At 46.4% G+C, this 22,895-nt stretch overlaps 1 protein-coding gene and 2 long non-coding RNA genes across 4 annotated transcripts in view; 1 reads left to right on the top strand and 2 right to left on the bottom strand.

Annotated features, from left to right (window-relative positions):
• LOC105237665 overlaps positions 1–22,895 on the bottom strand; it is a 62,665-nt gene that overhangs the window by 19,781 nt on the left and 19,989 nt on the right. The window contains exon 3 of one of the 2 annotated variants that reach the window (XR_004627319.1): positions 18,140–18,509. The exons of the other annotated variant lie outside the window; for it this stretch is intronic. This is a non-coding gene — a long non-coding RNA (uncharacterized LOC105237665). Of the gene's footprint in view, positions 1–18,139; positions 18,510–22,895 lie in introns of those variants that run through there. 2 annotated transcript variants of the gene reach the window in all.
• On the bottom strand, positions 768–13,403 carry LOC117803446. The gene is made up of 3 exons (XR_004627321.1): positions 13,265–13,403; positions 5,237–5,345; positions 768–1,242 (listed from the first exon to the last, which is right to left on the bottom strand). It is a non-coding gene; the product is annotated as an uncharacterized LOC117803446 (long non-coding RNA).
• Positions 11,834–16,399, top strand: IL10 (interleukin 10). The gene is made up of 5 exons (XM_002919274.4): positions 11,834–12,120; positions 12,941–13,000; positions 13,259–13,411; positions 14,437–14,502; positions 15,572–16,399. Exons 1-5 carry the CDS (start codon positions 11,956–11,958, stop codon positions 15,662–15,664), a joined length of 537 nt encoding a protein of 178 aa, XP_002919320.1. The 5' UTR covers positions 11,834–11,955; the 3' UTR covers positions 15,665–16,399.

The raw sequence follows: 22,895 nt of genomic DNA on the forward strand, positions 1-22,895 counted from the left end.
AGTGTCAGAGCTGTGTCAAGGCCAGTGGGCCAGTGACACCCCATGAGGGTGTCCTGTTACCCCTCTCCCTCCCCACCCCCAGGCCCGGGTCCCAGCAGCACCCCTTCCCCCCACACAGGAGAACCTTGCAGCTCCCCGATCAGGTACCCGTTTGTTCACTGCAGCGCGCGTAGCTTTAGGCTTCTCTACCAATGTTGGGGTCACTTTTTTGGAACCTGGAACCATGTCTTCATAGAAACTCATTGTATAAAGGCGCCTTTGTTGTAGCCTACCACGCAACGGGGTTATTCTATAGAAACAGCACCAACTTCAGCTCAGGTTTTTGGGAGCTGGGGTCTACAAGAGGTACAAAAGATAGTTTCTTCTTTTTTAATTGAAGTATAATTGACATACAATAGTATATTAGTTTCATGCTTACTACCTAGGGAATCAACATTTGTATATACTGAGAAATGGTCACCACAATAAATCTAATTACCACATGTAACCATGAAGTTTAATACAGTATTATTGACCACATGCCCCATGCTGTGCCTTATGTGTACATGTGACATTTATTTTATAACTGGAAGTTTATACATTTTGACCCCTCTTCACCCATTTCACCCGCCTCCCCACCCCCATCATTGGCAACCACTTAGCATAATGTCCTCAAAGTCCATCCACGTTGTCACAAATGGTGAGATTTCATTTTTTTTTTAAAGATTTATTTATTCGACAGAGATAGAGACAGCCAGCGAGAGAGGGAACACAAGCAGGGNCATTTTTTAAAGCCTGAATAATATACATATACCGCATTTTCTTCATCCATTCATCAATGGACACTGGACACTTGGGTTGTTTCCATGTCTTGGCTATTCAATGCCCTAGTGAACCCTGGGGCGCAGATATCTTTTCAAGTTAGTTCTGTTTTCTTCAGACAAACACCCAGAAGCAGAATTGCTGGATCATATGCTAGTCCTATTTTTAGTTTTTTGAGGAACCTCCATACTGTTCTCCAGAGTGGCTGCACCACTTTGCGTTCCCACCCAACTGTGCAGGGATGTTTCTTTTTCTCCGCATCCTCACCAACACTTATTATTTCTTGTCTTTTTGGTACTTTGATATTTTTTGACAGGTGTGAGGTGCGAGCTCATGGTGATGTTGATTTGCACTTCCTTGATGGGGGGGACGGGGAGCATCTTTTCATGTGCTCCCTTTCCATGAAAGGAGGATTTCGTTCTCTTACGTTTGACCAGCCTTCTGTAACATTCAAAATAGACAAAATGATCTCAGGTCACCTTATATCACACTGTACTCCCTCTCCCTAGGACCTCTCTCTGGGAGGTATCTGCCTACTTTCCCCTCTGAGGGGACCCTCACTTGACACCCCAAATGTAAGCCCCTCTATTGAAAACCCCTTCCAAGAGCTCCCAGATGACCTGTTTGCCTTCCTCCCTGTGCCAGATCACCCCCCAGTCCTACACAGAACTCAGCCTCTGGGGTCAGCACACCTAAACGGTTCTTGCTTTTTTTTTTTTTTTTTAAATAGCTTCTTCCCCGCTTCTCTAAATCTGATCCATTCCCTGCCTTTTCTCCTCTTCCCTGTGGGATACCACTGAGAGGTTGAAGGACTCCACTTGTTGTTTCAAAGCCTGTGGCAGCCGGCACCCCCTCCCCCCGGGACTGAAGCAGCCCCCTGACAGTCTTCACTGTGATCTGCCACGGGCATCCAGCAATGCATGCTCACCTCCACCAGGAAGATCTGTTACCTGAGACTCATGGCACGAGCCAACAACACCAAGAACACTTCCTCCCCAGCACTGGCCTGCCTTTCGCAACAGATACCAGAATGACACAGACATTTTACTGCAAGGGGCAAATAATTTCTTGAGAATGTGAAGGCCCTCCTGAAAGAGATGTGAAGCGATCTCTAGGGCTTTCCAGTAATATTCTTTCCTCCCAGAGACAGTCAATGTGAAAATCCACTTCCTGAAGGTGATCACCTCCCTCCCACGCCCCCGCCGCCCCCCCAGGCCACGCTCTTGAGGAAAAGGCAGCATCACGTCCTCCCCGCCAAGCCGAGGCCCCTCTGCTTTCCACTGCTCTCAGCAGACCTGACTCACAATGAAACTGCAACCTCAAGAACGCTGGGGGCCAGGATTGCGAGAAGGAAATACAGGTGAACACACGCAAAAGCTGCCCGAGGAAAAGGTTTTGTTTCCTTTACACACCGGTGTGCTTCCAGGCTGGGTGGAAGCCGTGAACCGGACGAAGGGGCCTGGCATCGAGCTGACCTAGTGGGGACTTGGCAGACAGGCATCAGGAGCACATGTTGCCCACCAGCTCCTGCCAGGCAGGGCTTGGAGGGGAGAAAGGAGTACAGCAGAAATCTAGGACTTTACATTTGGAAAGCACCTTTGGGAAACAAGCCCCCCCACTCATTGATGCAAGAGATGAAAAGGGACGGGTCCAGGATCTCACGGTGGAGGGCCAGGGCTGGAAGCTGTTCTTCCTGGACACCGGAGCCAGAGCTCTTTCTACTAGGATTGATATTTCTGTTCCGTCCTCAGAATACTGGGGTAGAGGACCTGTCCTGTTCCGAGGCGTCAGGTCCACAGAGAGATACACCTGGCTCTAGCAGCCAAGCATGCCCTTGGAAAAGCATCAACAACCACAACTCAGAGGCACTGGCTGCTTGCCATGTGCCAGGCACCCCCGAAGCCCTTGTGCGCATACACCGTTCCGTTCAGTCCTCACGACACCCCTGCAGTGCCGGCTTCCGTCACCAGCCGTGGGCACTGCAGCGCAGGAAAGCCTAGCGACCTGCCTGAGGTCACACGGACAGTAAGGGGCAGTGCTGCGTGGCAAATTTAGTCTGACTCTAGGACCCACACACTTACCTGACCACACTCTACTGCAAAGACCAGCCCAGAGGCAGGGCCCATCGTGTGGTTTCCAGTAACCGACCACTTAGACCCACGGGTGTGGGGCATGACAAAGTGGGGAGTTTTGCTGCCAAAGATCCAGCCTTTGCTGTCTGAGAACGTATATGACAGCATATACCATGTAAGAGAGGTGTGAGTGTGCAATCCCCACCCAAGCAGGGAATCTGGAAAGTTATCAGTCTACTACTGGATCCCAATTTATAGCCAATCTCCTGCTTGAGACTCCTGACCTTACTCCTCAGAACAGTCCAAGATCACCCCAAAGCCAAGGCACAGATTTTGTTTAAATTTTTGAAAGAACAGTATTTTTTTTTTACAAGTACTGATGTAATTTGCAAAAGCATTGATACATCAAAAGTATCAGAACCTTTAAGGAAGTGGGACTTCCTTAAATACATTCTATAGTTTGGCGATATGTTATTTAGCACTATTTTTGAAGGTTGAAGCACCTTGGGGCCTTGGGAGTTCTTCATCTAGCTCCATAAAAGAAGAAATTCTGCTTCTGCTCCTTCTATAAAGAGTTTCCCACAGTCAGGGCGGTTAGGGATCAAGCTTTAATTTGAACCCACCACGTCTGACCCACTTCCTAAAAGGGTGCCCACCTTGCCAAAGTGATTGCTAGGTTAGGCTGATCAGTAACAGCCCACTGACCGTGTGTGCCACTCAACTTTGCAGAGAGTGAGAAGACAGTGGAAAGCGACTTGGGTTGTTTTGATTGGATAAATCCTGGCCATTGGACTAGAAAATATCTGATGTTATTTTCAGTTTGTTCTGAAAACTGAGAAAACACAAACTAACCAAAGAGAAAGCAGAGAGAGCAAGAAAGAGAGAAAAGAACTAAAAGTGGAAATGGAAAGTAGAACCCCACATAAGCCTGCAGTGGAGTCCCTCTACTAGCCCTGTGCCCCCTGACCGCACCCAGCCCCTACAACCTGGTCCTAGGCCCGGGGCCCCCATGGAGAAGGGGATTCACAGTCGTTGGTAGGGCACTGCATATCAGCCCCAAAACTCCCATGGGTTCTGACTTGAAACCACAAACACTGCGTGTGAGGCCCTTCAGCTTCCATGACATACGTTGATGCTCACAGGAGCGGCTGCATGAAAGGACCACACACTGGCTATTTGGAAACTCTGAATAACAAAGACAGCCGTGAAGCAGTGGGCTTCTCCCCTCTCCATCCAGGTCCATTGTCCTGTTGGTAGCTCCCCCACGCCTTCCTCTGAGGCCAAACTTTGACTACCTTCCTCCCACTCATCCTCATCCAGAGATTTTTGTTAAACACTCAAGCCAGTGGTTCTCAAAGGATGCTCCAAGGACCCCTGAGGGGTCCTCCTCTTCACAACTATATATCTACATGAGGCTGGATTTTCCTCATACACTTCAAACTGAACAACAGATTGCAACAGACTCAATGTAGAATCAGATGTAAGAATACGAGCTCTTCTAGTAAACCAGATATTTGAAAAGATTTGGAACAAATGTCAAACAAGGCCACTCTGCTCACCGAATGTGTTCTGATTTGGAAAATAGAGTTATTTCTCACAAAAATGTGTTATTTATGTTAACATGTAATTTTTATTATTACTTTAAAAGTCATACATAGAACTTTTTAATATCTCAGTTTTAGTTACGATGAAGATTGATAGAATCCAGCTAAGTAAAAGCTTTTTGGGATCTTCAACAATTTTGAAGAATGTAAAGGGTTCCTGAATCCAAACAGCTTGAGAACAGCTGACTTAGGGAACCTAGACCGCACTGGACACAGTGGCACCCTTCTGCTCTCTTCCTAAAAGAGTTTATGAACTAAGGCTTCATGTAAATGACATAGTCACAGCAGAAGTGGCATGAAACCAGGATGGAGGAAGCGTTTGGCTCTTCACACATGTGATACAGATGTGCTTCTAAAGCATACAACCAAATATGTGGAGTATGTTTGAGGATTTAGAGTCAGGGCATGTTCTAGAGATAAAAATCAGAATAGGCAAGATGAAGGGAAATACTCAATTCTCCGCTCTCTTGAATAAGGTTCCTAGAGAGAGATGGTGCTTGAGGGGTTCCTTGGTGGGAGGGCATGCCGAACTATGCCTTTTAACACCACTGCAGTCATGTCTCAGAGATAAAATACAGTAGAAACCCTCTTCTTTCTGTAAATATTCTCAAGCTTCAAGTATTTCCCTAGGACAAAAATATCTAAGCAACCCTTACCCCCATCTCTACTCCCCAAGCACAGAGCTACAAACCCTACAAGCACGTAATAGATTCATAACTGTTTTATAAATGGAAACTTCCACAACTTTCAACTTCTCACCATTGCAACTCCACACACTGCTCACTTCTTAGACAGCGCCCTCTGGTTGTTGGTGCCGGCCAAGAGAATTCGGAGTGATTTAATACTATCTGAGTCAAGGAATCAGGAGCTGATTTGAGAAGAACAATGCAAAGAGAATTAAGGTCAGATTCTACCTTTACCATTAACTATTTCTTGTGCCTGGGAAAATCACTTTCTCCTCTGGGCCTCAGTTTGCCCATCTGTAAAATGAGGGGTATGGATTACATAATGGTTAAGTTCCTTCTTCTTCTGATACCTTATGACAGAGGATGTTTTAAACACTCCAAGAACCATGGGGGATTCGGTTCACACTTACCTGGGAGACTGCTGAATGGTAGTAAGATTGATTTTTTTAAAAATGGAAAAGCTAAATGGGAACAAGCATATAATTTGTGAGGGTAGCTCTTCCCCCAAGTGAATTCATCCTCTACTTTCTATGGAATGGAAGACAAATGCAGCCAGTTATAGTATAAAAAGTTGAGGAAGCACATACTCAGTCACTCAGTCAACAAATATTTAGCAAGGACCTTGGATGTGCCCAGAATCATGCTAAGTACTAGGAAGACAATGATGATCAAAATTAGAGAGGGCCCTGCCCTGTGGAGGACAGTCTAATGGCAAGGCTGGAGCCCAAATGGCCAGAAAGCCACATGTTTAATTGTAAACCGGCATCAGTACTATAGAGGAAAGGAGCAAGGTGTTGTGAGAAGATATACCCAGAAGATCCAACTGGGAATGAGGAAAAACTCAGTGGAGGAAGTATCATCTAGCTGAGAACTAAAGGATGAAGAGAAGGGGAAGAATGATCCAGATAGGGGGAACCACACAAGCAAAGGCCCTGTAGTAGGAGAGAAAGCGTGGATTATTTGAAAACAAAAAAACAAAAAGAGGAAAGCCAATGAGGCTAGAGGGCAGAGGGAAGTGGGGAGTGCTGAAAGTGGAGGCAGAAGGAGGGTCAGATGATAAAGGAGTTGCAGACAGTGTGAAGAAGATGGGCCTTTATTTTACCAAGAAAGAGAAAGTGGGAAGCCATTGAAGGGTTTAAACAGGAGAGTAATGATCAGATTTTTGTTTGCAAATAGTCGCTCTGCCTACAAAGTGGAAACAGTTTGGAAAATGGATATTAGAGTACCAATTAAGTCTTTATTTTAGAGCCCAGGAGAGAGAAGATGGTAATTTGAATCACACAGTTGTTGCTGATGATCATAGAATGGGAGAAAAGTAAGCAGATTAGGAAGATGTTTTGTGAAGAAAAATCGAGAGCACCCGGGACACATCTGGGTGGCTCAGTCAGTTAAGCGTCTGCCTTCGACTCAGGTCATGATCCCGGAGTCCTGGGATCAAGCCCCGTGTTGGGCTCCCTGCTCAGTGGGGAGTCTGTTTCTCCCTCTGCTTCTCCCCTCTGCCCCCCGCTCATGCTCTCTCTCACTCACTCTCTCAAATAAATACAATTTTTAAAAAAAAGAAGAAGAAGAAAGAAAAACCGGGAGCACCTGGTAATAGATGGGTCACAGTTGGCAAGGGAGAGGGCAGAGCCAGCAGGTTATTTTTAGGTTTCTGGCTTGTATGTTGGGTTAGATGGTCACGTCATTTACTGCATTAGGGAACGCTAGGTGAAGGTGAGACCAGAGAATGGAGATGACTTCAGCCTCTTCTACAGAACCAACTACATAAATTTGGGGCCCAGTGCAAAATGAAAATGTGGGGCCACTTGTTCAACAATTACTAAGAATCTCAAAGCAGGAAGAGCTGAGCGAGAGCCCTTCTAAGTATGGGACCCTGTGCGACTGCACAGCGATTCCACACTAGTACTGATGATAACTACACTAGTACTCTCTTAACTACACTCTTATTCTAGGTAGTCATGCAGACAGAGCAGAAACAGCTGTGTCCTCTGGGTGGCAAAGGCTCCAACACCTGGTGTCCTGGGCCCTGCATGCCAAATTTCTCATGTGAGAAGTCACAGATCACAGTGTCTGTCCCCTAAGGAAAATCCAAGTTGCTTGATTTGGCGCCCCAGTTGCACAAAGGGGAATTCCACGTTGGCTGTCCAAAGATCAGCCCTTCCGCTGTGGTTTGCAGTGTCTGCCGGCCACGATCCTAGGACAGGCGCCCAATCCAGTTTGCATAACCCTTGGTTGATTTGCCCTAGGGGTGGCCCCTACCTGGGCTCTTTGAAACTTCTGATCCACCTGGCCCATACTCTGAAGCAGTCCAGCCACAAGGCCAAAGTCAAAGGCCAGAGCAGGACAGGGCCACAGAGCCTTGTGCTCCAAAGCCCCCGCCCAGCCACACTTGGGGTTGTGCTGTCAGCCTCTGTGCTGTTGATCAGGCCTGTTGCAGCATAGTGGCTGAGGAAGCTCCCGTCCAGGATGCTAAGGAAGGTTATTCAAGGGAATACTAGAAATGTCAGGCTGGAGAAACCATTGTACATACTAGATGTCCCAAGTAAGAAGAAATGAAACTCCCGTTATCAGCCCTAAAATAATAACTACTAATGGGTGAGTAGAAGCCAAGCCCCAAGGGGATTCTCCATCAGGACCATCATTCGAGTGTCCCAGGTGGGTGCCATCCCAACGTCTCTGCCTGTATCACCAACCTGCCTACTTGCTCCTGAGTGGCCCTTGTTTCCAGGCAAGCTAGTGGAACCCTGAGTCCAGCAAGGCCCCATTCCTTAGCCTTCCATTTGTGGCTCTAGCGTAGCCCCACAGGGCTGCTCCCCTCTCTTGGGTCTGAACTGTAGAACTTCAGCGAGGTGCAGAGCGGTGACACCAGGAAGGCTACCATTTTGCTCAGCACAAGAGTAGCTGGGAGAAGATCCCTTATGAGTTCTTGTGCCCTTAGAAGGGACCCTCAAAATGTATTTACACAGTGTGCATGCGCACACACACACACACACACACACACACACACACACACTGGCTGTGCTTATCTGCCTGGACCCCTCTGCAGCTAAAGTAGTGAAACTCACTGAGGGAGCATTCTGGAAAGATTGTTAGGATCTCCTGGGTTGACATGCCTTTGGACTTTACCCACATCCCTTCTCCCTGACATCTTGCAACAATAGAGGGGGGAGCAGGAAGGCAAGAAAAAGTGGGTTCTAGAAGACATGAGTGCTGCACATGACAGGAGCTTCCGGCTGCCTGCCTCTGACTTCATGTTAAGTGAGACCAAAAAATAATATCTTTTTCTTTTTTAAGCCATGATTAATCAGGTTTTCTTTCATTTGCTGCTGAATATAGAAATTCGGGAATATTCTGGAACAGGGTGGAAAGGGGGAGGTATTTCCTCTCCCACAACCTTCCTCTGATTCCCCAGAGAGTCCTCCCTGGTAAAAGTCATTTAGATTCAATTTAATGATCATTTCTTAGACCCTGCTATCCATCTGAACTTGAGGGAAGATTGGACTCAGACCATTCGACCTCATGGAGCTCACAGGGATCAGTGACATTTGAGTCGTCTTGAAATCCACAGAACAAGGTGCCCAGACTGACACTCCATCATCCACAGATGCCCACTCTCCCACTTCCTCCCCTAGAAGGGTTCTTCCCTTGTACTAAAACCCAAACTCAAACTTCCTATAACATGCAGACTATTGACATTTATGTCTCAGATGTGACTGTGAGTTTGAGACTTCCCAGTGGATCGTAATGACTTTTCAAATGAACTTGAGAAATAGAATGATGCCTATTTTTCTTATTCTTGTTGTTTTGTCAATATAAAAGCAGAGGATCTCGCCTTTTCCCAAAATGGTCATCCCTATTTTCTTCTATCATCTTGGCATCAATCCTGTATGTTGATAGGAAAGATACTGGCATCTCCATTTTTTACTTAAGGAGCTGCATCAGAAAATTTGCTATGGTTATCTTTGATCATTTCGATTCTGAAATTTTGAGATGAGAGAGGAGAGTGATTTCAGATCAGTGGGGGAAAGATCAATTATTCAACAAATGGCTTGAGGTAATTGGCTACATGTTCCAAAACAAAGAAGTCAGAGCCCATACCTCACCCTACCTAATGGCTTATGGATTAAAGAAAGAAATGGCTTTTGCCCACCTCCCTTCCCTCTGCCATCTTGCCCATGTGTATATGTGTATGTGTGCATTTACACATATATCTCAAATTATAAGTAAAAAGTGTAAAAGATGCCGGCCTGCCTCCCTCAGTCGCTTCCCTACCCTTCTGAGTGCCCGCCTGTGCCCGGCGCAGCCTCTTCAGGTTACTTCCTCCGGCCCTGGTACACGCTCATCACGTACTCTGCTATGCCCATCCCAACATAGAAAAGGGGAAGCTGGATAGCTGGCACTTTTTTCCATGGACCAGACCCTGTGCTTGGCATCAGGTACACAAAGGATAATAAAATAACATCCTACTTCAGAGGGCTTACAGCTGACTGGGGGAGGCAAGGTGTGCCCATAGATGACAACATTGTCAGATTGTGGGTTTAGTAGTGGAGGCAAGTACAGGGCATGGTGGCAGAGAAAGAGAGGAGGGGTCTGTGCTGCCTGGGTTACAGAGAAGAGCCTCAGAGCTTTACTTGGCCTGACTCTTCCATGCGGAGTCTGCACCCAGAACACCCAACTCGGACAGGTGGTCAGCTCTATGAACTAACGCAGGCATAGCCCAGGAAACCCAGGAGACCAGAGAGAAGGAAAAGCATGCAGGGGTGAAAACTCAGCTCCTCACCTCTTTTCTCTGCCTCCTGACAGCAAAATTCAGTACTCCTAAGCCCAGTGTAAATCAGCAGGAGCAAAAATTTCTGCCTTATCACCACTCTTGTTTCTAAAAGGTTCTTTTCTCCCTTCATGATTTTTAGGTTTTTGCATCAACACTCCCCAAAGTATTGGAATGGGAGTCCACAGCCCCCTGATCCTGACCCACAAGGTATATCCACAGGCTGGGGCTGGACCCTGTCATCTCCCCGCACCCCAGACTCAGTCCAGACTGGCCTGGCCCCAGTATGTCTGCCCCATTTGCTCCAGCATAGTGACTTTCTCCAATGGGGCAGGTTCGGGACACAGTGCCATCTGAGGTGTCCCAGTGCTGATGCAGGAGGGCAAAGAAATAACAGAAACACTGGAGATAATCCTATACCTGGGTCTACTTGTTACTTCCCCAAGCCCCTCCCATGTGAAGCCCAAAGGCCCCCAGCAGGCAGGGGGCAGGTACTGTTGCTCTCTTGGGACAGGTGGAATACAGACACAGGGAGGTCAAGTGACTTTCCCTGGGTTTAAATACTGACAGAGCCAGGACAGAGACCAGGTCAGTGCTGTTCCTAGTTATTGTCTTCTCTGGGGAAGTGGGAAAAGCCCCTGTAGAAGGAGAAGGTCCAGGCACATCAAGGGACCCCCAGAGATTTTCCAGATATCTGAAGAAGTGATGTCACTACCCTGGTCCTTTCCTTATTGGAGGTAGAGCACCCTTCCTCACCACGTCTGGCTCCCATACCTGCCCACCCTCAAACACACACACGCGTCCCCGTGTGCAAGTCCAAGACAGACGGCTAAGACTTCTTTGGAAGGGGGGAAGGGGCAGGTAAGAGAAAAGAAAGGGGCCTGCTCTCCAGCTTTCATGGAATCCTGACTTAATTTCCTCGTTATTTCTATTTCCCAAACCCCCCCCCAATCTTTCAAGTGTAATTGTCCAACCACAGAAGCTCACAACTTAAAGAAACCATAAGGACTCTTCAATCCGACTTTATCATTCCACACACTGGGGACAGTGTAGGGTAGATAGAGTAAAGGAGCATGGCCTTGGTGTCAGGTAGGCCTGGGTGCAGTCTGACTATCTCACTTAGCACCTGTGTAACTGGTACAGGTTACTTAACATCTCTGTGCCTCAGTTTACTCACTATAAAATGGAGATGAGAAGGGTCAGATTGACTGGCAGGTGCCGAGCTATCAGTAAGTGTGGATTACTCTTACTAAGAGTAAGTACTGGGATAGCCGAGGAGGTAAAGACATGGATTAGAGAGTTGAAATGAACTCAGGGCTAGAGAAGGAGCCTGGAGCACAGCCTATAGCCCTGCTTGTCTTGTGGGAAGCTGGCCTCTGCAAGGGGACACCTTGGAACATAAAATGAAAGAACCAGAGGGATCTTTGAGGCTATTTAGCTCACCCCACTTCTCACTTCGGGAAACTGAGGCACTTCCCAATTCAACAAGGAAAAGTCTTGGGTATTCAACCCAGGTTGGGGAGGGGATCCAATTATTTCTCAATTCCAGTGCATTCTGGAATGGCCAATTTGTCCACGTCACTGTGACCTAGGAACACGCGAATGGAACCCACAATCGTGGGCCTCTGTGTACAGAACAGCTGTTCACCCCAGGAAATCAACTTTTTTTTTTTATTAAGAAAAGCTGGAAAGTTATTTTAAAACAGAGAGAGAGGTAGCTCCTCTTAAAATAGCTGTAATGCAAAAGTTCATTGTTCGACAATCCCTTTTGCTTACAAGGCAAAAAATTAACAACTTTAAGAAGTTCGACTAATGCAAAGCTGGGGAGGTCTAGGGAAGGGAGGGGCGTTAATCAGAAAAAACGTTTGCCAGGAAATCTGTGACTCTGTGGCTTTTTATGAATGGGGAGGCCTCACCGCACCCACAATATAAAAGGGGGACACAGTAGGTGAAGGTCTACACATCAGGGGCTTGCTCTTGCAACACCAAACCACAAGGCCGACTCTCAGAAGGCAGACTTCACCATGCCCAGCCCAGCGCAGCTGTGTTGCCTGGTCCTGCTGGCCGGGGTAGGAGCCAGCCGACACCACACTGCCCCGTCTGAGGACAACTGCACCCACTTCCCAGCCAGCCTGCCCCACATGCTGCGAGAGCTCCGAGCTGCCTTTGGCAGGGTGAAGACTTTCTTTGTGAGTATGATGCCTCCTGTCCTTCCTTCTTTGCTGGGACTGCCTCACTAGGCATTCTGCTAGAGCTCTCAGAATCCTCCTTCTTGTTCACCTCCATCCCCTGCATCCGTTTCCCTCAAACTTAAATTCTTTAAGAGTCCCAGGTCCAGCCAGAGGTTCCGTGAGGTCAGCTAAGCCCAGGTGAGGCAGCATAGGTGCAGAAAAAGCCACCCAACAGGTCAAGGCACTAGGACTCCTATGCTTAGAAACTTGATAAAGATTCCTCCGGAGCTCATTGGCTGGGAGAAATCACAAAGGGTCTGACTGAAGACGGAGATGTGTTCCCCATCCCTTGTGGCGGGAAAACGTGAGTGGCCTCGGCTGAGCGGGCTCCTAGAACCTGGAAGACTGCTGATTGGGGAAAGGGCCAAGCAGGGGGGGAAGCTGCTTTAGGAGATGTTTCCCATCTCCAGACAGCTTTCAAAGCTGCAGCTGGATGTCCGCAGTGGGGAGAGAGAAAAGCAGGGAGCCCCGAAGGGTGAATGGGCACGGGCGGACCCTTCGAACCTGATTCGGCTCTGCAGAAAGGAGACCGGGACTGAGTCAAGCTTCTGCCGTGGCTTCAAAACCTGGCAGAATTTTTAAAAATAACTTGATCCTGAGGAAAAGGACCTGATTGAACTAAGGGTTCCAGCACTGCTGAATGTCCTGTTTGGAAAATCTCCTTTCCGTTTTGGAGCCAGGCTGCACTGATTTAAAATCAGAAGCTCTATAAATAAGAGGGCATCAGAAAGACATTTCCTCAAACCTCAGGTTCATTCTCCCTTTGTTCTTCTTGCAGCAAATGAAGGACAAGCTGGACAACATATTGTTGACGGGGTCCTTGCTGGAGGACTTTAAGGTGAGAGCCTGAGGGGGTGTGTGGGAGGGGAGGGTGCAGCGTGACTCAGAGACGGGAGGCCGCCGGGAGAAGGGTCTGCTTCCTCTGCTTTGAAAAGGAGAAGTGGAAAGATCTTAACTCAGCACACAGCCAAAGGGCTGTCCTTCGGGGGGGAGGTGGCTGGTTAAGAAAGGTCCCTGGGGACAAAGCTGTCCTCTCAAGCTAGGGCGGCAGCTCTTCCTCCCAGTCACCATCACCCCCCCTGGCTCCTGCCCTTAGGGTTACCTGGGTTGCCAAGCCTTGTCGGAGATGATCCAGTTTTACTTGGAGGAGGTGATGCCCCAGGCTGAGAACCACGACCCAGACATCAAGGAGCACGTGAACTCCCTGGGGGAAAAGCTGAAGACTCTGCGGCTGAGGCTGCGCCGCTGTGTGAGTGCGGACGCGTTCTTTCCCGCGTGGCTCTTGCGCTCTTCCTGAAACCCACTCACGCCCAGACGCGCACAGACACACTGGCAGGAACACTCTTGGAAAGGCGCTCGATTTCCATCTCTTGCTCATTTCTCTCTGAGCAAGGAGTGGGGGAGGCTGCTGGGCATTTACATGTTTGCAAACAGCTTTCCTGTTATTTGTGAGTCATTTGTGGGTTATTAACTACTCTCCTCTCTGTTTATGAAAGGGGCCCAGAGCTTCAGTCTAGGCTCCCTTGTCCCTTTGGACCTAGACCCCGGGGCCCAGCAAAACGGGCCAGAAGGCAGGGTCCCTCGGAGAGGAAACCCCGCTTACCTCTTACTCTCTACCTTTTGAAATCAGAGCTCTAGAGTGGGGCTTTAGAGCTGACTGACAGGGCTTTCCCTGGCATTTCAGAAGAGCCAGGGAGCTACTTGCCCCCAGGCTAGTGTCTCTAAATAATTCCCCAGGATAAAAAATTTCTCCAACCGAAATGATCTCCTTGCCATTGGTTTCCTTTGTTTTCTCACTGATAATCGGGGAATCAGTTGGTCTCTATTTGTAGGACGGGACTATGCAAAGGTTTTGGTCTGCATGACCGAGACTGCAGCTCTACTCCTCAGGGACTTAGAAATGGTCCTTGTGGCTGGACCTGAAGAACAGGGACAGGACAGGGAAGCAGGGAAGGACAGAATGGCTGGCTCAGCACTCGTCAGCATTGCGGCATTCAAAGAGGAAGCTCCAAGCCTCAGCTCCTGGGCTTTCACGCAAGCTTTGCAAACGTCTCAGAGTGGCTCCTAGAGAAGCACTTTTCATCTCCCTGGGCTGTTTCTTTTCTGTACAGTCGGCCAGGGGGAGGTAGGGCTCTGTTCTCCTGGAGGAGCTACGGGGCTTAGGTAACCAAGATGAGTCTGGCCCCTTCTCCATGCTACCAGCTTGTCCCCCAAGTGCTGTGGACACAGGAGCTGGGAGCCAGTGGCATTAATACTTTCTCTTTTCCTCCACAGCATCGATTTCTGCCCTGCGAGAACAAGAGCAAGGCAGTGGAGCAGGTGAAGAGCGCCTTTAGTAAGGTAAGTGGATGGTGGCAGAAGGGGCTTGGGGACCATGGCCTCTACCTACTCCCCAAGTTGGCAGGTGCTGAGCAGGCCCCGTCCTTCTCTTGAAGGGGGTGTGGGAACCTGAAAGATGGTGTGACCTCCTCAGCCAGTGAGGAGCTGCTGCCTCACTTATATTTGTTTTCTGTGAAGTGTCTTTGGGGGTTTCTAAATGACTGTTCCCCGCCTTTGCAGGCCTGTGGGTTGAGCCAGTCAGCCAGCCTGTGAACGCAGTGAGCTAGATGCTGGGGAGAGTGACAAAGGAAACAGAAAGTAGCTTGTTGGGAATCTAGACTAAAGCCACACGTGCAGGAAGCCAACACGTGAATGCGCACACACAAACACACCCAGGGGTTCAGCCGGAACTCCCCAAAACTCTGAGCAGGAAGCAGAATTCTCGTTAATCTGGAGTTGGTCCATACTCACTTTCCAGCTGCCATTCACACCTGCCAAGGTGCCTCAAATGTCAGCTCTCAGATCAAACGGGGTTTCACGCTTCCAACTGTCCGTGAATTCCTCAACTCCACTTCCCAGAACCCATGAGGTCTATGTCCTCTTTGTGGGCTGCAGACAGACACTAGGCAGGGTTCCAGTGTCGGGGAGGCATAAACCCCCTGACAGTAGGTCAGAGGAGCCCGGCAGAGCCTGTTCAATCCCTCGGTGGGAGGGCATAAACATAAAAGGGCTCCCTTTTCTCCTCTTACCGACTTGCTTTCAAAGCGGTTCCTCTAATGTCTTCTCTCCAAATTCTGAATAAGCATCATGTGAGCACATGACCTTTTAAAATTGTTAAGGCATCATTTTGTAGACCGTGCTTTATAAAACGAACGTTCCTCTTGTTACTTGCTAGCCATGCTTTAGACCAATGCATAGCCTCTCCCAAGGCACCGGGCATACCCTCAGCTTCCTAGGGTCTGTCCTTCACCTCTGAACACACAAGAGCAAGTGTGGCGCCTGGGCCCCAGAGTCATACCCATCCAAGCCAGGGACCCATTCACTCACTCAGATGGGGCTTTCACTACACATTTCTTATCTCCCTACACAGCTCCAAGAGAGAGGTGTCTACAAAGCCATGAGTGAGTTTGACATCTTCATCAACTACATAGAAACCTACATGACAATGAGGATGAAAATCTGAAACGTGCTGGGGGACAAAACATCCAGGCTGGCAACTCTTCTCAACGCTAGGACATAAATTGGAGATCTGCAAAATCCCTTCTAGGGATGGAGGAGAGCTGAACACCTGCTTGGAAAATCCTGCCGTACCTCTCTCTTAGAATATTTATTACCTCTGATACCTCAACTCTCATTTGTATTTATTTACTGAGCTTCTCTGTGAAATATTTAGAAAGAAGCCCAATATTATAATCTTTTTCAATATTTATTTTTTTCACCTGTGTGTAAGCTGTTTTCATAGGGTGATACCCTATGGTATTTGAGTATTTTAAGAGAAATTATAAGTTATATAAGGAAAAAAAATGTTACTTGGGGAGACTACTGAAGCTTCAATTCCAATCCTGACCATACTGGATAGCTGTTGAGCTATTTCCCTGACCTCCCTATAATTTTTCTTGCCCCTGGGCCTGGGGCTCCTAGAGTGTTATAAAGACTCTTAACCTCTTTGGAAGAGAAACTAGGGAGCCCTTTTGATAATTAGTATTGCAGTGGCTTGGAGGAATTCCCTTGACCTCATTCCCCAACCACTTCATTCTTGAAAGCTGTGGCCTGCTTGTTATTTATAACAACCTAAAGTTGGTTCTAATAGAACTCAGTTTTAACTAGAAGCAATTCAATTCCTCTGGGAATGTTACATTGTTTGTCTGTTTTCATAGCAGATTTTAATTTTTAATAAATAAATGAATTATTAAAATCATGTTATGGTGTCAGTTGACTTCTGTTTGACTAAAAATTATTCCCTCAGGGGCGCCTGGGTGGCTCAGTCAGTTAAGCGTCTGCCTTTGGCTCAGGTCATGATCCAAGGGTCCAGGTATTGAGTTCCACATTGGACTCTGCTCAGCATGGAGCCTGCTTCTTCCTCTGCCCCTCCCCCCACTCGTTCTCTCTCTCTCTCTCTGACAAATAAATAAAATCTTTAATAAAATAAAATGATAAAATAAAATAATTCCCTCAACATTTCCAAGATAGAAGAGAGTCGATAAATGAATTCTTCGTTCCAGAGAAAGCAAGCCAGCTACCCTCTCCCAAGAGGAGGTAAGCTCCTAATCTGATCAGAGGAAAAAACTATTTTCACTTCAAAAGCCAATAGCAAAAACTGCCATAGTCTGCCTATAAACTCAGTCCTTTAAGATATTACCCTTAAACTCTTAAAGATCATGTTGATTTTCAAGACTAGGGATAAGACTCTATAGACACCAAAATTAGAAAGCTAGGCAGACAAATTTTTTAGTGTTTTTTTTTGTCTTTGCTTTCTAGGGGGGTTTGTTTTGTTTTGGGTGTTTTTTGTTTCTTTGCTTGTTTTGTTCTGTTCTGCTTGGTTTTGCTTCTCCAAGCCTCAAAGGTCTGGGTGAATACTAACCTACCTGGGTTGTTGTGAAAATTCAGATAGAGAGCTAGCATGGCTCTTGGCACTAAGAGATGGTCCCTATACACACATTTGGTTGTTATTGGTATGCACAACCTACCAAGTCCTCAATGAGCTGAGATCAGAGGCTCACACAATAGAGTAGAATATAAGCAAGTTAGCTCACTTGATAGACTACCCAAGGATTCAAGGCATTGCCGTCCCTCTGTTCCCTCCTTCAGCCACCAGACAAACGTGAGATTGGCTTCTGACTGCGGTCTGTTGGGAGGGGCATGGTGGCTGGGGAAGCCCTACTCAAAGCCCCGTGACTTGGAGAAGAGAGAGGGAAACAATGGTCTGAGTAAACACTGATCACCCTCACAGTCTGCCCAGGCAGCTCGGGTCTGGGGGAGGATGGAGGCTAACTGGCTGTGGTCAGTTTTTCAGTAAGACCTGACTCACTTCAGTTAAAGTAACCAGAGGAAGGAAGTGGGAAGCATCAAAGCTGAAATTCTGAGATGAAAGGTTAAGGTTAAGAGTGGAGGCTAGCAGAAAACCAAGAGAGAGGAGTGAGTCTCCCTACACCAAGGCTGTCTATACTGAACTGGAGAAGCTGTGAGGTTTAGGCAGTTAGGGCTCTCTGCTAGGCAATGTGCGCGAACTGAAGGTTGAGGTTGGCACCTCAGGTGAGGGAAGTGGCCATCTGAAACCAAGACACAGCAACTCATCTACAGAAGCCACACAGCTGGTGAGATGTTGACAACAGTCACAAATTATCGAGCACTTATTTTGAGCTAGTGGGTGCTAGTTATGTATGTATCAGGCATGCCATGAGGGATTATTATTTCAATCTTCTGTAAGAGGAAACAGATGCTCAGACACGTAGGTATGCCCTGGCCACATGGGTTTTTTGGAGAATGGAGAACTGAGAAAAGTATAAAGTGCCTTTCCCTTTGTGTTAATTATCTATTGATGTTTCCAAAACTTAGCAGCTTAAAGCAATACATATTTTTTTAAAGATTTTATTTATTTATTTGAGAGGGGTTGGGGGGGGAGAAAGCACAAGCCAGAGGGCGGGGGAGAGGTAGAGGATAAGCAGGGAGCCCGATGCAGGACTCCATCCCAGGACCCTAGGATCATGACCTGTGCTGAAGGCAGACGTTCAACCGACTGAGCCGCCCAGGCACCCAAGCAACACATATTTTTGTCTTTTTTTGTAGGTCTGGAATCTGAGTGTGACAACTAGGGGTTCTGGTTCAGGGTCTCTGAGGAGGTTGCGGGCAAAATGGCAGCCAGAGCAGCAGTAATCTGAAGCTTGGCTGGGCTTGGACAAATCACATCCAAGATGGCACACTGACATGGCTGTTGGCAAGTGGCCTTGGTTCCTTGCTACATGGGCCTTTCTGTAGGGCTTTTTGAATGTCTTCACCACACAGTGGCTGTCCTCCCCAGAGCCAATGATCTGCAAGAGAGCAAGGAGGAAGTCATGGTATCTTTTCAACCTAATCTCAGAAATCTCACACCACACTTCTGGCACATTCTGTTTGCTAGAAGTGAGTTGGCAAGTATAGCCCATATTGACGGTGAGATAAATTAAAGTCCACCTTTTGAAGGGAGGGGTCTCAAATAATTTTTGGACATGTTTTTAAACTACTTCTAAGAATTTAGAAAAAATAGCTCTGTGCTCAAATGACACATTGGGCTCCTGGGTTGGTGGCGGTAAGGAGATGAGTCTGGTAAGCATCAGGGTGCATGGAGAGGCCATCATCATGGACACTACCCTCCTCCAGTCCTCTCCCCTGTGGACTCATTCTAATATATTTACCTCTATGAGCCTCAGTTTCTCATCTGGAAAACTAGCAAAAACATTTTTCACAGGTGTTACCTACTGAATATTTGTGTTCCCTCAGAATTCATATGTTGAAGCCCTAACCCTCATTGTGATGATATTTGGAAATGGGGCCTTTGGGAGATAATTTGGGTTGGATGAAGTCATGAGGGTAGGGCCATCATGATAGGATTAGTGCCTTTATAAGAAGAGACACCAAACAGCTCTCTCTCCCTCTCTTTTTCCACATGTGCACAATAAAAAGATCTTATTGAGTACACACAGAAAGACAGCAGTTGCTACAAGCCAAGAGAAGAGGCTTCAGAATGAAACCTACCATACTGGTACCTTGATCTTGGACTTCCAGCCTCCAGAACTATGAGAAATAAATTTCTTTTGTTTAAGCCATGCAATTTATGGTTTTTTGTTATGGCAGCCTGAGCTGACTGATAGACCAGGCTTGATATAGGGCAAATAGAATGTCAGGTATGAAGGCACGTACGTGTTTTGGATTGTAAATATAGAGATGACGTTTAGATGGGGATCAGTTGATTGATTGATTGATTGATTTTGGGCAACAAGCCTTTATTCTGTAAGAAGATCAACTGCCTCATCTCCCATGTCCCTCTTCTCCTCACGCTAGAATTTGGATAGCAGTGAAGAATGAGAATCTCTGTGGTTCCAGCTGCTGAGGTGAAGAGGGTGGGACCAGTGAGAGAAGCTCCCAAAATCTGTGATGATAATGTGGTTACCCTACTTAGCCAATGATGGAAATCAGACAGATCAAAAGGTTTGGGAAGGCACCATCTGGAAGGAAGGGGATGATATTAGAGATGTAAAGAAAGAGGAAAGAGAATTGGCTTGATAGCAGAAGTTACCCACTCTATGGCATGTTGACCCCTCAAAATGCTTATAGGAGTGGATTTAATTGTGGAACATGAGGACCAGTTTTAGGCCTGGGGTGATTTAGGGAGACGCAGGCATAACACTCCAAGGAAATAGGAGCTGGATCATAAGAACAAATGCTCAGAATTTAAAATGGCAGAAAAATCTTTGAACTTCCATAAGTTGCAGAACTGGCTACAGAACGAACCAGTCAACTCCACCTGGGAGTGGTTAGTGGGTCCAGGTGATATGTGTGTTCCATTATTTAATCCTCCTTTTACGCATTAATTTGCTCAGTGACTTTAGAAATTTTACTTACCCTGTCTGGGCCTTAACTTCCTCAACAATAAAACAAAGAAGTAAGTCTGGATCAATGGTTTCCAAATAGGATCACTAGATGTATGCACGTTCCTGAGAGCACTTATCATGGAGAGACTGTCTTTGAACAATTTCCAAAACTCGAAAAAGCCTAACGAAATTGTACATTTGCCAATTGCCACCTCCCCTAAGTCTGCGCAGGCTCACTAAACAGCACTTCTGTGTGCTCGGCTGGAGTAATAGCCACTTTGTATGGAAAGGTCGCCTCATGCTGGCCAGAAGCTCTGTTTGCTAGTTATTATATCTTTGATTAATAAAAACAGAAAATGAAATTATTTCTTGATTTTTTTTAACCAGCGGAAATATTTTAAAATAGAGTGTCTCTGGGGAAAATTAATAGCAGCAGTCCTTTGTGGTCAAAAGCTTCAAAACCACTAAATTAGATGACCTCGAAGTGCCCTCTGAGCCCATACTTCCTTATTCCAGCATCTGATGTCAGGCCTATTCCCACTTGAGCTCTCTTCTGGGACAGATCCCTGTCCTGGTAATTTTCCTGACAGATTCCCAGTTGTTTGGAATGATCAAGAGCCCCCATCTCTCAGCAGGGTTGAGTAGTCACAGAGCCCTGAGCTTCCAGAAGCCTCCTTGACACTCTGTTTGGGGAGGATATGGAGGAGATAAAAGACCTAAGGAAAAGTAAAACAGCTTGTTTGTTACTTTACAGCACATAGATGATGTGCACAGCCTCTGGAGTCTGCCAAACCTTGGCTCCAAGCTGCTTGACCTTGGTATAACGCCTACCTCACTATCCTCTGTGACATGGAGAGAATAATTGTTCCTTCAAGGTGTTATTGTCGTAAAAAATAAAGGCATGGATACATGTAATGCACAGAGGAAATGTTTAGTAAAAGCAGATCTTCCCTTAGACATTTGAAAAATGCTCACATGAGACCAGATGGCATGATCTGAACCATAAAAACAGCTGAACACACTTTGTGTGCCCATCACTAAACCTGGACCTTTCCTTATACATTTTCTGCCTCTTGACCCACTGTTTCTGGATCGAAAGAGAAAACGGACCATCCCTACACTTGGGAAGGACAGAAAGGAAATGACTTTTCTTTGAGTGCCTGAAGAAATACTTCGCTTGATGAAATGAATATATATATTTATGAATTATATAGTTCATATTTATATGAATTATAGCCGCTAGAGTTGCATTAGTTCACTGAACAGAGGCTTAACAGAGGTGCCTATCATCCAGAGCAATAATAGTTACACATACCACTAAATAAATATTAAGTTAACTACGTAGGAAGTTTTTATAGATTACAACACTGCGCTTTGTTCATATATGCTTATTATCTATCATTGCTACTTACCTGTTAGCAACCAAAAAAATGAGACAGTCTTCCACACTGCTTATTCCCTTACCATTATTCAAGAAAAAATACATTTTTTTCCCAAAGTCAAGAAGTCGTTGTATAATAGAGCCCATAGTTCGTCCAATATGCAACCTAGAATCTCATGCTTATTTGAAGATGTCTTTCTGGATTATTTAGAAGAATCAGATGTTATTTCCCCAGCTGAACCCTAGCATACCTCTACTAGAGCCAAATTAGTAACTACGACTAGTATGCAGCATAAATCACGTCTCCTCTCAGAATAATCCCTACATTCATATCTAACAAGGATGAGACTCAAATCAAAACAGAGGCAAATTGGCTTCTCCCTATCTTCTGTCCCAAATCAGAATTTGTATGAGATGCATTTTTATTCACTCAGAACCTATTATGCTCTGGGTATTATGTTGGGTGCTGGGGAAAACACAGTGAATAAAGCAGACATAGAGCCTGCCTTCATGGATTTAACAGCTAAATCCATAGGTCAAAAAAAGACATTACAAATTTAACTACACGATATTATTAGAATTGTGAAACTACTAAATGAGAAGTGGGAGGTTTTAATGGAGCAACTAACCTAGACTCTGGGGTGGGGGTGGGAGGCCTTCCACAAGAGGGTGATATTCAGCTGGGCATGAAGGATGAGTGGGAGTTGGCCAAGTGAAGAGGGAGATGATGAGAACCTTAGGCAGAAAGAGCCATGTATTTAAAGACCTCTTAGAATGGCAAAGTATGAGGGGAGGGAATGTCTCTGAAGCAAGGGTAGATTTGTACTGATACTCAGCATAGCTGGACCCTGGGCCCTCTTCAGGACCCTCTGGCTTCTCCATCTCCTCTTGCATCCTGAGTATCTGAAGTAGGAAGGGACTTAAACTGTTTAAGGAACTAAAAGATGACACATGACAAGTGAGGCATATTATACACGAGGGAGAGAGGTTTAACATGCACTGGAAAAAAATGGGTAGAGGCAAAATATTTGGACTTTAAGGGCAAAGAGAAGTTATTGAAGGCTATTAAGAGGAGAATATACATCTTCTGAATGAGACCCTATAGGGTCCATTTGCTTTCGATTCAGATAAGAGGAAATTGTAGTGTGGAGTAAGGTGGTAATAAATAGGAATTGAGAGAAGTGCAAGTTTTCAAATATTCAGCAACTACTTAGATGAGTGTGGTGACAGCAGGTGAGGGCCAAAGAGCCCTCTAATCTAGCCTGAACAACTGGGTAGAGAAGAAGAAGTTTTGGAAGGGAGGGTGATACGTTCTATATTGGCCTCACTGAGTTGGAGGGGCCTCTGAGACTTGGAGTGAGTTTTTCTAGAATGATCAGCTGGACATAGATTTGTAGTCTAAAGATAAATCCATGGGTGTCATTGCTATAGAGATGGTGAATGAAATTGTGGGAGTGGAGAAAATC

This window comes from Ailuropoda melanoleuca, chromosome 8 (assembly GCF_002007445.2).
Source record: "Ailuropoda melanoleuca isolate Jingjing chromosome 8, ASM200744v2, whole genome shotgun sequence".
Lineage (NCBI taxonomy): Eukaryota > Metazoa > Chordata > Mammalia > Carnivora > Ursidae > Ailuropoda > Ailuropoda melanoleuca.